General features: G+C 39.5%; 1 protein-coding gene across 6 annotated transcripts in view; it reads right to left on the bottom strand.

Moving 5' to 3' along the window:
* Positions 1–18726, bottom strand: part of DNAH7 (dynein axonemal heavy chain 7) — a 276184-nt gene that overhangs the window by 168563 nt on the left and 88895 nt on the right. For all 6 annotated transcript variants that reach the window (XM_047873404.1, XM_047873407.1, XM_047873406.1 and 3 more), the window contains 3 exons: positions 15209–15421; positions 4118–4227; positions 58–226 (listed from right to left, as the gene is read on the bottom strand). In XM_047873404.1, coding sequence (XP_047729360.1) covers positions 58–226; positions 4118–4227; positions 15209–15421 — 492 coding nt within the window. The remainder of the gene's footprint in view (positions 1–57; positions 227–4117; positions 4228–15208; positions 15422–18726) is intronic.

Genomic DNA, 18726 nt, shown 5'->3' with positions numbered 1-18726 from the left:
AAATGAACTTCCTCTCTGAGAAGTCATCGTTTTGTAAAGAAATGAGTCAATTCAAACCTTAAAGAATTTCCCTAGAGCTAGATAATCCAACCCATCAGAGCAGTTGAAAACGACACACTGTTTGGCCACTGCTTTTGCTAAATCTTTGGTAGTTTCGGTCTTTCCTGTGCCAGCTGGCCCTTCAGGTGCTCCTCCAAGGTGCAGGTGAAGAGCTCCAAACAAGGTCCTGAAATAGAAGCAATAAGCAATCTTTGTAGAATAACGTTATTCTTAAATATCTATTATGAACAGAGGAAAAGTTTAAACTGACAGCCAAATTTTCTCCTTCCTCTTAAATAATTTCTTCCTTCCCATGAATCTCGGAAAATCTTTGTGCATTACTTTATCTGTTATCATATTTAATTTGTGAATAGCTGATTATATATGACAAAGTCAGAACAAACACACTTTTGAAATTCAATGCTGACTCTGGTCAATATGGAGAATTCAGCTGAGGCCGTAAACCATCCAATGCCCCTAATTACAAGAATTTGGAAATACTACATAGAAAAAGATACTAACTTTGGAAATACATAGCCATTTTTGAAAGAACAAAAAGTAAATCACCAAAGAAGAGGAAATGCAATGCTGTCAGTAATTAGGTGCTTAAACTATAGAGGTGCATATTGTTTTGGGATCTGCATACAAACACAAGTATATTTACTACCACACAGAATAGAAAAATTCTTAGAACTGAGCGAGGTGAAGAGCTGAAATAGATTTGCCTATATAAACTTAGAAGCCTTGAAAAACTGACTTCTCTCTAAAGAGGAAGTAAAGTTATTTTAGCAGCCTACTCAAAAAAGACAAAGGATCAACTACAGAGGAGTTAGGAAGCTTATACTTCATGTAGCACCCAATCAAAAGCCTACATCATTCATAGGGGTATGGTCCCAATATCCATTATTCATGGGCATGTGAACCCAAACTAAGAAATTAACATTGAAATTTTGTTCTGGACCAAAGAAAACCCTAGAGCCCTTTTCAGAGGTAAATGTGAAACTGCTCCCCATGGACACCTCCACAGCTGAGGAAATGTAAGACTGCATGGGGAAATGACCCTTACTAAAAAAGGAGCTCACGATTAAAACTAGAGAGAGAGGGATCTGAGTTAAGAGTCAGACTTGCAGTGGCAGATGGACAAAGGTGTGGGAGGATTACTGCATACATGGCACTCTTTGGCATCCTGGTGGTTTATTCAATTAGATTTCAATAAAAAGCAATAGACATAAGAAAATTGTGAGGGGAAAGAAGCCAATTTCATAAAAGAGGCAACGTGAACTCGAGCAATAAAAAATATAGTCATTGAACTTTTTTTTTTGATGTTTATATTTGAGAGAGAGAGAGAGAGGGAGAGAGAGAAAGCGCGAGCATGAACAGGGGAGGAGCAGAGAGAGAGAGGCAGACACAGAATGTGAAGCAGGCTCCAGGCTCTGAGCTGTCAGCACAGAACCCAGCCAGCATGGTTCCCGAACTCACAAACTGTGAGATCATGACCTAAGTCCAAGTCAGATGCTTAACGGACTTAGCCACCCAGGCACCTCTAATGACTGAACTTTTTAAAAAGTTAACAGATTAAATAGAGTGACCATGGAAAAAACAGAATTATGCACTAGAAGGTATATGAGGAAATCACCCAGGAAGATTTTGAGATAGAATATAAAAAAGTTGAGAGACCATAGAAGAAGGAAGAGACTGCAGAGAAGTCAAAATTTAAGAAGCAATGGCTGAGAATTTGCCAGAATTGAAGAAAGATATGAAGTGAAAAGTCTCAAGTGGGATAAATGAAAACTTACCCACATCTAGTAACATTACAGTGAACATCAACAAAATCTTAAAAACTATAATAGAAAGAATTTACCTACAAAGGAATCATAATTACAGTAACACACTACTAAGTAGTAGCAATGAATGCCAGGAGAATAATAACTTTGGAAAGCTGAGGGGAAATTATGATTCACTTATGGTTCTATACCTAACTAACCTGTCATCTAATAATTGAGTGAAGACCAGATTTTTTTTAGACAAAGATTGATAGAGCTTATTATTTGCAGAACCTCACTGAAATAATTACTAAAAGATGTTGCCTAGTAAGAAGAAAAATTAAACCAGAAAGAAGGCAAAAGAAGAAGCAATAGGGAGTAAAGACAATGATAAAATTTTTGATAAACATATATAAACATTAGCTGTAAAGTATAAAAAAGTATAACAATATACAAATAGAGCTCTTTCTGTCTTGGAATGTTTATTAAAAACCCAAGCTGAGAGCAATGTATGCCATCTTATCTTACAGAAAGTAAAATTGGTCACCTAGCACCAGGGCATGTAGAGATTGGCTAGGAAGCTTGTAAATGACGGGTAAAGAGCAAGATTTCTTTTGAAAGAGCTGCCATTATGTTGTCTATTTCCCATTCCTCCGTAGAGAAGAAGAACAGCACCTACCCCTCTCCCAAGCTACCTGAGGAGCTTTAGAGAACTATTCAAAAAGCTTGACACACTGACCCCTGGAATTTGTAAAATACAGGAACTGGGAATTCAATCACAACTTAAAATATTTTTTACACCAAGAGAATGCCTGTAGCTGCTTCTGATGGCAGAATCAGGGAAAACTGTAACAGTGAGAGAGATGTACTCATATAACTGGCAAAATAAATGTATGTTTATCATCTGACCAGATCCAGATCCCACTGGAAGGGAGGTAGATTTGAGTCACATTGAATGGGACTCTGTGCAGAAGACCCACTTAGAATCAGAAAAGATCCCAAGGTGAATGTCAGTGCATGGTTGACCTCAGAGGCTGAAGCAAAAGTCACCAGCAGCCAGCCAGAGAAGGCATTTTACACAGGTAACTAGGGGATGGGGGAAGTTCCAGAAAACCCACATAAATATCCCATGGGAGATCTGGCGTATCTAGGCTTGCATCCCCACTGAGGGCACTAAATAGCCAAGAGATAGTTGTCACACAAGACACTTGTCACATGTAAACCCTCCTCTCCCTTTCCTTCTCCCCTCCTCCATTAACCTTCAACATTGGAGGAGCCACAGGTGAGCTATTGAGGGACAGATGCTAAGGACAGGGATAAAACTGACAAAAGACTGAACACATTTGCCTCTCCAAATGCAGGCTTTGTGTCTGAGTCAAGCTCAAGCTGGGAGAGAAGGGGAGTTTTAAATTGGATGAAAGAGGGGCACCTGGGTGGCTCAATTGCTTGAACGTCCAACTTTGGCTCAGGTCATGATCTCATGGTTCATGAGTTTGAGCCCCACGGTCAGGCTCTGTGCTGACAGCTCAGAGCCTGGATCCTGCTTTAGATCCTGTGTCTCCTTCTCTCTCTCTGCACCTCCCCTGCTTGCACTCTGTCTCTCTTTCTCAAAAATAAACAAACATTAAAAAGATTTTTTAATTGGATGGAAGATGCTAACTTTGATATTATACCTATATGAATTGTTAATATCTGAAAAAAAATAACACTTTTCGTTTTTGACAATAATTTGGAATACAGGAGATGGGAACTTGGATTAAAGTTGTTAAAGCCTTTTTATTATTCAGAAACCTGATAGAAAAAGTATAAACATAAATACCTATGAGCTATCTAATGGAGATACCCAACCAGGCATGTATGTAGCACAAGTTTACAGGAGAGACCTTGGCTGGAGGTATAGATTTGTGGATCTTCAGAATGTAGGCTATTAAAGTCTGAAAGTGAACGAGAACATTTGGGAAACCATGAGTCATGGTACGAAACACTGCATGAAAACAGAAATCTACAAAATTCTGCGTTTCTGGGGAAGCAACAGTTTGCCTTAAATGATCCAAAACAAAGAGAAAGTTTCAAGGAAAGAAGAAACGAATAGTGTAAAAAAACAGCAGCAAAATCTGGCAATATTTAGCTCCAGAGCTGAGAGGAAAAAGCCAGCAGAGAACGAGAAACTGAAAATCAAGTTGAGAGGAGTACTGAGTCTAGGAAAAGATAACATAAAATACATTTGATGAGTCAAAGATAATTCTTTTAAATATTTAGTGGTCTAGGGGTGAGTGAAATTTATGTCCAATAGACCCTTAAGTTAGCAAGTTTACCTGTAACATCGATCAGTGAGCGGAGTAATAACCAGTCTAGGGGAATTACCCAGATACTCATATCCATATCGTAAGCCAGCATTGATCATCTTTGTTTCTAAATGATTTTCCTAGGATAAATCAGAGAAAATGAAGATAACTTAAATAACAAAATTTTAAATAATATGAAATTTCCAACTCTTTAAAACAATTGTCATGTTATAAACAAACTCCCTAAAATTCACTTTTCAAGTCTCTTCAGCAAGTGGTGCTGGGAAAACTGGGCGGCAGCAGGCAGAAAAATGATCCTGGACCACTTTCTTACACCATACACACACAAAAAAACTCCAAAATGGATGAAAGACCTCAATGTAAGACAGGAAGCTATCCAAACCCTCGAGGAGAAAGCAGGCAAAAAACTCTTTGATCTTGGCCACAGCAACTTCTTATTCAACACATCTCCAGAGGCCAGGGAAACAAAAGCAAAAATGAACTATTGGGACCTCATCAAAATAAAAAGCTCTGCACAGCAAAGGAAACAATCAGCAAAACTAAAAGGCAACCGATGGAATGGGAGAAGATATTTATTTACAGACGACATATCAGATAAAGGGTTAGTGTCCAAAATCTATAAAGAACTTATCAAACAAACACCCAAAAAACAAATAATCCAGTGAAGAAATGGGCAAAAGACATGAACAGACACATCTTCAAAGAAGACATCCAGATGGCCAACCAACACATGAAAAACTGCTCAACATCACTCATCATCAGGGAAATACAAATCAAAACCAGAATAAGATACCACCTCACACCTGTCAGAATGGCTAACATTAACAACTCAGGCAACAACAGATGTTGGCAAGGGTGCAGAGAAAGGATCTCTCTTGCACTGCTGGTAAGAATGCAAACTGGTGCAGCCACTCTGGAAAACAGTACGGAGTTTCCTTAAAAAATAAAAAATAGAACTACCCCACAACCCAGCAATTACACTACCAGTATTTATCCAAGGGATACAGGTATGCTGTTTCGAAGGGGCACATGCACCCTGATGTTTACAGCAGCACTGTCAACAGTAGCCAAAGTATGGAAAGAGCCCCAACGTCCATCAAAGGATGAGTGGATAAAGAAGATGTGGTATATGTATACACAATAGAGTATTACTTGGCAACCAAAAAGAATGAAATCTTGCCATTTGTAACTACATGGATGAACTAGAGGGTATTATGCTAAGCAAAATTAGTCAGAGGAAGACGAATATCATATGACTTCACTCATATGAGGAATTTAAGATACAAAACAGATGAACATAATGGAAGGGAAGCAAAAATAATATAAAACAGGGTGGGGGACAAAACATAAGAGACTCTTAAATATGGAGAACAAACAGAGGGTTACTGGAGAGGTTGTGGGGGTGGGGGTGAGCTAAATGGGTAAGGGGCATTAAAGAATCTACTCCTGAAATCTTTGTTGCACTAAATGCTAACTAACTTGGATAAATTAAAAAAATTAATTAAGTATAAATAAATAAATAAATAAATAAATAAATAAATAAATAAATAAATAAAATTCACTTTTCAGACATCATTAAATTCAAAGAACTAAATGTCTGATTTTCTTAGATAAGTAACTGAAGCCCCTGGCTTCCATTTTTTCCGTAGATATCTATGAAAAACGTATTTGTTCCTTATTTTTCCTACATATTCTTTTCTTTTTACTTGCCAAGGCTTTTTAAAATTAAGGTATAGTTGGCATACAATATTAGTTTCGAGTATAAACATAATTACTCAGTATTTGTGTTTACTGTAAAATAATCACAGTAAGTCCAGTTAAGATCTATCATCATACATAAGTAAAATTTTCTTGTAAGGAAAATTTTAAGATTTAGTAATTTTTAAATATGTAGTACAGTACTATTAACTATAGTAAAATACTGTGTATTACAACCCCATGGCTTATTTATAACTAGAAGTTTGCACTTTTTGACTCCTTTCACCCATTTCTCCCACTTTCCCGTCCCCAGCCTCTGGCAACCACTAATCTGCTCACCACCAATCTATGAGTTTAGTTTTAGACTGCACATTTAAGTGAGACTGTATTGTACGTCTTTTTCTGACCTATTTCACTTAGCATAATGTCCTCAAGGTCAATCCATATTGTTACAAATGGCAAGGTATCATTTTTTTTGGCTGAATAATATTCCCCTCTACATATATATCATGTCTTCTTTATTGGTATGTCAATGGACATTCAGGTTTGTTTCTATATCTTAGTTATTGTAAATAATTCTTCAATAAACACGGGGGTGCATGTATCTTTTCTAGTGTTTTTGTTTTCTTCAGATAATACCCAGAAGTGGAATTGTTGGATCATGTCATATTCTATTTTTTATTTTTTGAGGAACCTCTATACTGTTTTCCATAGTGGCTGCACCAATCTACATTCCCACCAACAGCATACAACAGTTCCTTTTTTTTTTTCACACCCTTGCCAGCAATTGTTATCTTTTGTCTGTTATCTTTTGTCTTTTTTTAAGGTCTATTTATTTAGAGAGAGTGTGTGTATGAGTAGGGGAGGTGCAGAGAGAGATTCCCAAGCAGGTTCTGCACTGTCCAAAGTAGGGGTCAATCTCAGGAACTGAACCTTGAGATACTAACCTGAGCAGAAATCAAGAGTCACACTTGACTGAGCCACCTAGACGTCCCTCTTTTGCCTTTTTTGTTAATAGCCATTTTGTTAGGTGTGAGAGGATATTTCATTGCAGTTTTGATTTGCATTTTACTGATGATTAATGATGTCGACCATCTTCTCATGAACCTGTTAGGTATATGTACATCTTTGGAAAAATGTCTATTCATATCCTTTGACTATTTTCAAATTATATAGTTTGTGTTTTTGCTATTGAATTAATTGTAGGAGTCCTTTACATATTTTAGATGTTAACCCCTTATCAGATATGATTTGCAAGTATTTTCTCCCACTAAGTAAGCTGCTTTTACATTTTGTTGATGGTTTCCTCTGTATAGCACGTTTCAGTTTGATGTAGCCCCACTTGTTGTTTATTTTTGCTTTTGCTGCCTTTTTCTCGCCAAAAAAATCATTGCCAAGACTGATTTAAAGGGCTTACCATCTATGTTTTCTTCTATGAATTTTTTATTTCAGGTCTTACATTCACGTCTTTATACCATTTTGAGTTAATTACTGTGTATGGTATAAGACAGTGGTCCAGCTTCATTATTTCCTATATGGTCATTCAGTCTTCCCAACACTATTTATTGAATAGAACGTCCTTTCTCCACTGCATATTCTTGGCTTTTTGTCATAAATTATTTGGTCATAGATGTTTGGGTGTATTTCTGGGCGCTCTATTCTGTTCCATTGATTCATATGTCTGGATCATTTGGGAGAGTTGCGGCAAGATGGCGGCTTAGGAGGACGCTGGGCTCACCGCACGTCCTGCTGATCACTTAGATTCCATCTACATCTGCCTAAATAACCCAGAAAATTGCCAGAGGATTAGCAGAACGGAGTCGCCGGAGCCAAACGCAGACGAGAGGCCCACGGAAGAGGGTAGGAAGGGCGGCGAGGCGGTGCGCGCTCCACGGACTGGCGGGAGGGAGCCGGGGCGGAGGGGCGGCTCGCCGGCCAAGCAGAGCCCCCGAGTCTGGCTGGCAAAAGCGGAGGGGCCTGACGGACTGTGTTCCCACAACAAGCCCGACTTAGCGTCTGGGAGGTCATAAGTTAACAGCTCTGCTCGGAAAGCGGGAAGGCTGGAGGACAAAGGGAGGGAGAGCTGCTGAGCCCCCTGACGACAGAGCTCAGTTTGGTGGGGAACAAAGGCGCTCGCCAGCGCCATCTCCCCCGCCCATCCCCCAGCCGAAATCCCAAAGGGAACCGGTTCCTGCCAGGGAACTTGCTCGCTCCGTGCAAACACCCAACTCTGCGCTTCTGCGGAGCCAAACCTCCGGCAGCGGATCTGACTCCCTCCCGCTGCCACAGGGCCCCTCCTGAAGTGGATCACCTAAGGAGAAGCGATCTAAGCCTGCCCCTCCTGCCCCCGAGCACCTTGCCTACCCACCCCAGCTAATACGCCAGATCCCCAGCATCACAAGCCTGGCAGGGTGCAAGTAGTCCAGACGAGCCACACCACCCCACAGTGAATCCCGCCCCTAGGAGAGGGGAAGAGAAGGCACACACCAGTCTGACTGTGGCCCCAGCGGTGGGCTGGGGGCAGACATCAGGTCTGACTGCGGCCCCGCCCACCAACTCCAGTTATACACCACAGCACAGGGGAAGTGCCCTGCAGGTCCTCACCACGCCAGGGACTATCCAAAATGACCAAGCGGAAGAATTCCCCTCAGAAGAATCTCCAGGAAATAACAACAGCCAATGAGCTGATCAAAAAGGACTTAAATAACATAACAGAAAGTGAAATTAGAATAATAGTCATAAAATTAATCTCTGGGCTTGAAAACAGTATACAGGACAGCAGAGAATCTCTTGCTACAGAGATCAAGGGACTAAGGAACAGTCACGAGGAGCTGAAAAACGCTTTAAACGAAATGCATAACAAAATGGAAACCACCACAGCTCGGCTTGAAGAGGCAGAGGAGAGAATAGGTGAACTAGAAGATAAAGTTATGGAAAAAGAGGAAGCTGAGAAAAAGAGAGATAAAAAAATCCAGGAGTATGAGGGGAAAATTAGAGAACTAAGTGATACACTAAAAAGAAATAATATACGCATCATTGGTATCCCAGAGGAGGAAGAGAGAGGGAAAGGGGCTGAAGGGGTACTTGAAGAAATAATAGCTGAGAACTTCCCTGAACTGGGGAAGGAAAAAGGCATTGAAATCCAAGAGGCACAGAGAACTCCCTTCAGACGTAACTTGAATCGATCTTCTGCACGACATATCATAGTGAAACTGGCAAAATACAAGGATAAAGAGAAAATTCTGAAAGCAGCAAGGGGTAAACGTGCCCTCACATATAAAGGGAGACCTATAAGACTCGTGACTGATCTCTCTTTTGAAACTTGGCAGGCCAGAAAGAATTGGCACGAGATTTTCAGGGTGCTAGACAGAAAAAATATGCAGCCAAGAATCCTTTATCCAGCAAGTCTGTCATTTAGAATAGAAGGAGAGATAAAGGTCTTCCCAAACAAACAAAAACTGAAGGAATTTGTCACCACTAAACCAGCCCTACAAGAGATCCTAAGGGGGACCCTGTGAGACAAAGTCCCAGAGACATCACTATAAGCATAAAACATACAGACATCACAATGACTCTAAACCCGTATCTTTCTATAATAACACTGAATGTAAATGGATTAAATGCGCCAACCAAAAGACATAGGGTATCAGAATGGATAAAAAAACAAGACCCATCTATTTGCTGTCTACAAGAGACTCATTTTAGACCTGAGGACACCTTCAGATTGAGAGTGAGGGGATGGAGAACTATTTATCATGCGACTGGAAGCCAAAAGAAAGCTGGAGTAGCCATACTTATATCAGACAAACTAGACTTTAAATTAAAGGCTGTAACAAGAGATGAAGAAGGACATTATATAATAGTTACAGGGTCTATCCATCAGGAAGAGCTAACAATTATAAATGTCTATGCGCCGAATACAGGAGCCCCCAAATATATAAAACAATTACTCATAAACATAAGCAACCTTATTGATAAGAATGTGGTAATTGCAGGGGACTTTAACACCCCACTTACAGAAATGGATAGATCATCTAGACACACGGTCAATAAAGAAACAAGGGCCCTGAATGAGACATTGGATCAGATGGACTTGACAGATATATTTAGAACTCTGCATCCCAAAGCAACAGAATATACTTTCTTCTCGAGTGCACATGGAACATTCTCCAAGATAGATCATATACTGGGTCACAAAACAGCCCTTCATAAGTTTACAAGAATTGAAATTATACCATGCTTACTTTCAGACCACAATGCTATGAAGCTTGAAATCAACCACAGAAAAAAGTCTGGAAAACCTCCAAAAGCATGGAGGTTAAAGAACACCCTACTAACGAATGAGTGGGTCAACCAGACAATTAGAGAAGAAATTAAAAAATATATGGAAACAAATGAAAATGAAAATACAACAATCCAAACGCTTTGGGACGCAGCAAAGGCAGTCCTGAGAGGAAAATACATTGCAATCCAGGCCTATCTCAAGAAACAAGAAAAATCCCAAATACAAAATCTAACAGCACACCTAAAGGAACTAGAAGCAGAACAGCAAAGGCAGCCTAAGCCCAGCAGAAGAAGAGAAATAATAAAGTTCAGAGCAGAAATAAACAATATAGAATGTAAAAAAACTGTAGAGCAGATCAATGAAACCAAGAGTTGGTTTTTTGAAAAAATAAACAAAATTGACAAACCTCTAGCCAGGCTTCTCAAAAAGAAAAGGGAGATGACCCAAATAGATAAAATCATGAATGAAAATGGAATTATTACAACCAATCCCTCAGAGATACAAACAATTATCAGGGAATACTATGAAAAATTATATGCCAACAAACTGGACAACCTGGAAGAAATGGACAAATTCCTGAACAACCACACTCTTCCAAAACTCAATCAGGAGGAAATAGAAAGCTTGAACAGACCCATAACCAGTGAAGAAATTGAATCGGTTATCAAAAATCTCCCAAAAAATAAGAGTCCAGGACCAGATGGCTTCCCAGGGGAGTTCTACCAGATGTTTAAAGCAGAGATAATACCTATCCTTCTCAAGCTATTCCAAGAAATAGAAAGGGAAGGAAAACTTCCAGACTCATTCTATGAAGCCAGTATTACTTTGATTCCTAAACCGGACAGAGACCCAGTAAAAAAAGAGAACTACAGGCCAATATCCCTGATGAATATGGATGCAAAAATTCTCAATAAGGTACTAGCAAATCGAATTCAACGGCATATAAAAAGAATTATTCACCATGATCAAGTGGGATTCATTCCTGGGATGCAGGGCTGGTTCAACATTCGCAAATCAATCAACGTGATACATCACATTAACAAAAAAAAAGAGAAGAACCATATGATCCTGTCAATCGATGCAGAAAAGACCTTGACAAAATCCAGCACCCTTTCTTAATAAAAACCCTTGAGAAAGTCGGGATAGAAGGAACATACTTAAATATCATAAAAGCCATTTATGAAAAGCCCAAGCTAACATCATCCTCAACGGGGAAAAACTGAGAGCTTTTTCCCTGAGATCAGGAACACGACAAGGATGCCCACTCTCACCGCTGCTGTTTAACATAGTGCTGGAAGTTCTAGCATCAGCAATCAGACAACAAAAGGAAATCAAAGGCATCAAAATTGGCAAAGATGAAGTCAAGCTTTCGCTTTTTGCAGATGGCATGATATTATACATGGAAAATCCGATAGACTCCACCAAAAGTCTGCTAGAACTGATACATGAATTCAGCAAAGTTGCAGGATACAAAATCAATGTACAGAAATCAGTTGCATTCTTATACACTAACAATGAAGCAACAGAAAGACAAATAAAGAAACTGATCCCATTCACAATTGCACCAAGAAGCATAAAATACCTAGGAATAAATCTAACCAAAGATGTAAAGGATCTGTATGCTGAAAATTATAGAAAGCTTATGAAGGAAATTGAAGAAGATTTAAAGAAATGGAAAGACATTCCCTGCTCATGGATTGGAAAAATAAATATTGTCAAAATGTCAATACGACCCAAAGCTATCTACACATTCAATGCAATCCCAATCAAAATTGCACCAGCATTCTTCTCGAAACTAGAACAAGCAATCCTAAAATTCATATGGAACCACAAAAGGCCCCGAATAGCCAAAGGAATTTTGAAGAAGAAGACCAAAGCAGGAGGCATCACAATCCCAGACTTTAGCCTCTACTACAAAGCTGTCATCATCAAGACAGCATGGTATTGGCACCAAAACAGACACATAGACCAATGGAATAGAATAGAAACCCCAGAACTAGACCCACAAACGTATGGCCAACTCATCTTTGACAAAGCAGGAAAGAACATCCAATGGAAAAAAGACAGCCTCTTTAACAAATGGTGCTGGGAGAACTGGACAGCAACATGCAGAAGGTTGAAACTAGACCACTTTCTCACACCATTCACAAAAATAAACTCAAAATGGATAAAGGACCTAAATGTGAGACAGGAAACCATCAAAACCTTAGAGGAGAAAGCAGGAAAAGACCTCTCTGACCTCAGCCGTAGCAATCTCTTACTCGACACATCCCCAAAGGCAAGGGAATTAAAAGCAAAAGTGAATTACTGGGACCTTATGAAGATAAAAAGCTTCTGCACAGCAAAGGAAACAACCAACAAAACTAAAAGGCAACCAACGGAATGGGAAAAGATATTCGCAAATGACATATCGGACAAAGGGCTAGTATCCAAAATCTATAAAGAGCTCACCAAACTCCACACCCAAAAAACAAATAACCCAGTGAAGAAATGGGCAGAAAACATGAATAGACACTTCTCTAAAGAAGACATCCGGATGGCCAACAGGCACATGAAAAGATGTTCAGCGTCGCTCCTTATCAGGGAAATACAAATCAAAACCACACTCAGGTATCACCTCACGCCAGTCAGAGTGGCCAAAATGAACAAATCAGGAGACTATAGATGCTGGAGAGGATGTGGAGAAACGGGAACCCTCTTGCACTGTTGGTGGGAATGCAAATTGGTGCAGCCGCTCTGGAAAGCAGTGTGGAGGTTCCTCAGAAAATTAAAAATAGACCTACCCTATGACCCAGCAATAGCACTGCTAGGAATTTACCCAAGGGATACAGGAGCACTGATGCATAGGGCCACTTGTACCCCAATGTTCATAGCAGCACTCTCAACAATAGCCAAATGATGGAAAGAGCCTAAATGTCCATCAACTGATGAATGGATAAAGAAATTGTGGTTTATATACACAATGGAATATTACGTGGCAATGAGAAAAAATGAAATATGGCCTTTTGTAGCAACGTGGATGGAACTGGAGAGTGTGATGCTAAGTGAAATAAGCCATACAGAGAAAGACAGATACCATATGGTTTCACTCTTATGTGGATCCTGCGAAACTTCACAGGAACCCATGGGGGAGGGGAAGGAAAAAAAAAAAAAAAGAGGTTAGAATGGGAGAGAGCCAAAGCATAAGAGACTTAAAAACTGAGAACAAACTGAGGGTTGATGAGGGGTGGGAGGGAGGAGAGGGTGGGTGATGGGTATTGAGGAGGGCACCTTTTGGGATGAGCACTGGGTGTTGTATGGAAACCAATTTGTCAATAAATTTCACAAAAAAAAAAAAAGATTCATATGTCTGTTTTTATGGCAATACCATTCTGATCTGATTACTATAGCTTTGCAATATAGTTTGAAAACATGGAGCAGGATGCCTCCAGCTTTGTTCTTTTTCAAGATTGCTTTGTGTCTTTTGTGGGTGCATACAAATTTTAAGACTGTGTATTTCTGTGAAAAATGCCACTGAAATTTTGATAGGGATTACATTGAATCTGTAGATTGCTTTGGGTATTAGGAATACTTTAACAATATTAATTTTCCAATCCATAAAGTATCTTTCCATTCATTTGTGTCTTCAATTTCCTTCATCAATGTCTTAGAGTTTTCAGCATGCAAATATTTTACCTCATTGTTTGAATTTATTTTTATATATTTTATTCTTTTTTGATGCAAATATAAATAGGATTGTTTTTTTAATTTCTCTGGTAATTGATTCTCCTATATTTATAATCAATTGTTCAATTCATCTTCACTATTGAATATTCTCATTATCATCATTTTATGGGTAAGAAAGCTGATGCTTCTAGAGAGTAAGTAACTTGCCCAAGTCCTACATCTGGTAAGGGAAGGATCTGGCATTCATTCATTCACTTATTGATTGAAGAGAGAGAAAGTAGGAGGAGGAGCAGAGAGATGAGGAGAGAGAGAGAATCTCAAGCAAGCTCTATCCTCAGCAGGGAGCCCCACACAGAGCTCAATCCCATGACCATGAGATCATGACCTGAGCCAAAATCAAGAGTCAGATGCTTAACCAACTGAGTTACCCAGGCACCCTAGGATCTGGTATTTGAAATGATTCCACACTGAGCTCCTACCCACTACTTCTCCTATGGTTTTCCCGGGTTCTTATTCTTGTATCTTTTCTCCTCCCACTCCATACCTACAAGCCTTTCACAAAAGTGAATCTGCTAAGAACTTTTGAGTCTGTATCTCCAGACATCCTCAGCTCCTTCTTCCCACTCTCAACAGGTTTAACTTTGTCCACTGTACTAACTGTCCTTATTCCTCCTGCATTCTCAGCTGTGCTGCCATGACCACCCACCTGGGTATCCTGATAAAAGCCTTCCTTCCAGATGTTTCTGGAGCCTTCTACTGACCAACAAGAGCAAACTTTAATGATGAAATCAAAATAAAAGTCTGAGTTTTTACATTGTTTAGATGTGTCAAAAATCTGAAATTACAATTTTAAACTGTCTAGTTTGGACATTTTACAGATTCTGTGAGCATAATGGCTTATTTAAAATGAGTCATTTTTATAATTACTCAATTTGTGAGCATCCATAAATGTGTGTGTATATATATATATATATATACATATACTGTATTTATATGTAACTATAAATTTGGGTATAGAGTTGGGTATAGATAAAGATATAGTTTTTTGTTTGGATGATATATAGTTTCGCCTCCCTTAACCCTCAGCCTGGAGAATGCTTCTTTGGGTAGAGTCAGCCATCAACAAAAAATATTTTTCTTTTAATGTTTATTTTTTATTTTTGAGAGAGACATAGAGCATGAGCGGGGAGGGGCAGAGAAAGAGGGAGACACAGAATCCGAAGCAGGCTCCAGGCTCTGAGCTGTCAACACAGAGCCCGACGCAGGGCTCGAACTTACGAACCAAGAGATCATGACATGCGTCGAAGGCAGAGGCTCAACCGACTGAGCCAGCCACCCGGGCGCCCCAACAAAAAATCTTCTACTACTATTTCCCATATGAGCAAGTAAGCACAAATTAAAAAGCTATGAGCTGAAATTGCTGTGTAATAACATTCAGTGATTTCACTTACTTGCCAATAGTACCTAAGTTGACTTAACCACTCGAAGTCACTGTCATCGCTAACTTGTTTTTTAACAAGTGATGTGAGGACATCTCTAGCATGGACATCCAGCACCACAAGAGCTCCCAGAGTAACACGATTCTGCTTGGACAATTTGCCACGGACCAAAGTGACAATGTCATCAATTTGCATGTTACATTTTTCCAAGTACTGCTCAAGAGCCTGAAAGAAAAGAAGATATAATTAACATGATCAGAATTTTTCTGAACAAAACCATTTCAAGCTAGCATATATACAGAGTGTTTGCCACATTTTCCCCCATTTGACACCATTTAAAAATAATCAAGTTTTCTTACTACAAAAGTATTAGGTGAATGAGGCCAACCTGGCCAGATAGAGAAGAATATGTGGTTTGTGTCTACTCAACATCCTTTCCACTCCTATCTCCACTCCTTCTGTATGCTCTGTGGTTCTGGTGAGCTGTCCATCACCTTGCCCTATCCCAACGGCAGCAAGGAGGGGGATGTGTGACCCAGCCAGGGCCAATCAGAGTTCTTCCCAGGAAATGCTACACACAGAGAAAAAAGTGATTTTCTTTAGGTTTGGGGGACTCTGAGTACGCCAATCTGAAGCTACTGCAAGCCTTCATTCACTTGGCGGAACAAGCCTGCCAGAGACCAGCAGAGAGGAAAGGCAAAGGAAGAGATGCTGCAGTAGCAATGATGCTCTGAGACCCCAATTCTGACCCCTCTTCCTTGAATCCCAAAGTCCTTTTAGTCCTGTTGTGTAAGCTTTCTGAGCTGGACGTGTGCCACTTGAAAAGTAAAGATCTTAATAAACAAAACATCTCCCATTTTAGTTTATGGTGAGCAATGCCAGTTCTGAGTACCAGGCTCTCTTTTGGTGGGTAAATCTAATTAGTAAGTTAAAAAAGAGAAGAGGGTTTATGATGAAGATCAAATTAGAATCAGTGAAAACCGCTATGCTTAAGGGAGTGTCAACACGCTCCAGAAGGCTGGTGTGCTTTCTTTCTCCACTCTAATAACATTTAATGAACATTGGGCACCGACCAGTGTATTTCATTCCTTCAGGACGAGGTAAGTGGTAGTGATGTAACTAAAAATGAGCATTTTCAAGAATGAGAACAAGTTTAAAGGGCAGGGTTGGAGACGGCACACTGTTTCTCTGAGGGGCACTTTTCTTCCTTGAAACATTTCATCTTTATTTTTAAGGAGGTCAGTCTTTCAAAGGTTTGAAGTGCTTGAATACTATTGCTTTCATATTATTTACATGATCGATTGCTATTAATTCTCTTCATAAGCAGTGAAAGATAAACTTCTGTCTGAGCCATTTTTAAATGGCCATAAGTGTTGGGGCGCCTGGGCGGCTCAGTCGGTTGGGCGACCGACTTCACCTCGGGTCATGATCTCATGGTTCGTGGGTTCGAGCCCCGCATCAGGCTCCATGCTGGCAGCTCAGAGTCTGGAGCCTGCTTTCGATTCTGTGTCTCCCTCTCTCTGCACCTCCCCTGCTTGTGCTCAGTCTCTCTCTGACTCTCAAAAACTAAATCAATGTTAAAAAAATTTTTTTTAATAAATAAAAATAAATAGCCATAAGTGTTTAAATTCTTGGAGCCAACTAGTGAAAATATGTTAAGATGCCAGTGAGTGCATCTTAGTTTTCTCATCAGTAAAAGTGGGGTCTCTGAGAGCCTTACCAGTTCTCACACTCTATAGTTCAACACAAAACATAAAATAAAAATTTCATCTTTCAATCTGACAGCACAAATTATATGTCCATAAGAATTTAGTACTACATACACTAGCAGAATGTATTTTCCTATACTAGGAAAACAGATCTGGAACTAAAATTTAACTTCAAACTGCAACAAACTGAGTTCTTTAGGAAAAAATTTATATGAATCAATGAGAATTCAGATTAGATAGAAAAAAAAAATCATGGTATCGATAGCATTTTTGTTACATTTTCTTCCTTGTAAACCATTCTGTATAGTGAGCTAATGAATCTAAAGGTAGCAACTATTCTATTCTGTCAAAATAAACCCTAGCTGAAATCAAATATTTTTATCATACCTAGATCCTTTTACATATGCAATGATACAGTGACTCAAAATCGCATCAGTATCTGCAATACCCCGAGCTCTGTGACAGCGGCGATTCTTTCATTCATTTTACAGCCCCTGTAATGCCTCACACAGACGGGATGCACAATCAACATTCACTGAATAAATTGAACAGGTCCTCTGGGAGTGTGACAGGATAACACAGGGCTATTATAACATCAAGCTGTAGACAACTTGGGATGTTTGCAGACAATGGAAGTGTCCAGTCTTCTATGAGGCTGCCAAGAGTCTCTAACTGTTCAACCAAAGCGATCAGTTTCAAATGTTTACCACACAGTAATCAGGAGGAAAAATTATCAACACATATAATACTAAAACATATGCTAGCCTCCCATGATAGACCTACACGTTAAATTTTAAAAAATCAGTACTAATACTATAGAATATTAAATCATAGAGTACTATAATTACTTTCATAATTATAGAATACTAAAACATGTGCCAGGCCCTCAGGATGCTACTACAGAACTTGAATGGACTGAACATGGATGAAATACAGACAGGGACGAGGTGCACAGATAGCAGATCACGGGCAGAAAGAAGCAGGGTAATCACAAGCAGATGAAAAAGAATTAATTTTTAAGGACACATATAAAGCCTAGTTTCATATCATGAAACTTAGCTATGAAAGCACCATAAAATGCAACAGACAAGGGCAGTCTGGCAAGCAACAATAACCGAGGTGTAACTTGTTAATCTTGCTAAGCTGCAGCTCTAGAGAACCTTGAGTCTATGAAGCTCAATCACTCTCAAGTAGCATAGGTTCTCATTCTGGCTTTCTCTGTGAATGGCTCCATATCTGTGCCATGTAACATAAGCAGGAAAAAAAGCTGAATCAACTGATAAATGAGTAAACAAGCAACTCAATTTCAGTGTCAGTGCATACTGCTGTAAACAAAACCAACAACAAACCCTATTTGCATCTGTATGCAATATGGTAATTATAGGCAGATCGTTTTGAGCAGATGACGCATTGAAATGGGAGTGACCTAAATGGCAAGTCCCTTTAGATTCAAAGTATGCTTGGGAGATAAGTAGAAACTGTAGTTTACACTTTAATGCTCCATATCAATTCCCACTGTTGCAGCCTGCTTGGAGTAAGATCAAAGAAAAATATGGATTTGGCAGAGGGGTAGAGGTTTGATAAACACCACATTTAAACTGAAGAAATTTGAAGATGCCTACAAGTTTGTCTAATCTGCTCACATTTGCTTCTTCATTCCTTGCAGACTAAGTCCCCACAGTGGCGAGTGATAAAGTTGGTATTGTGGTTTGGGGGCTGGCCAGCAGGCAAGGAGGGAGATCCAGGAGGCTACATGTTGCCCCACCACGCTACATTGGTGATGGAGGAATCTCTCTGTGTGGGGAGGTTAATGAGTGGTGG

Source organism: Prionailurus viverrinus, chromosome C1 (assembly GCF_022837055.1).
Source record: "Prionailurus viverrinus isolate Anna chromosome C1, UM_Priviv_1.0, whole genome shotgun sequence".
In the NCBI taxonomy this organism is placed as follows: domain Eukaryota; kingdom Metazoa; phylum Chordata; class Mammalia; order Carnivora; family Felidae; genus Prionailurus; species Prionailurus viverrinus.
The sequence above is the reverse complement of the archived record's forward strand: the minus strand, read 5'-3'. Positions and strand labels throughout refer to the sequence as shown.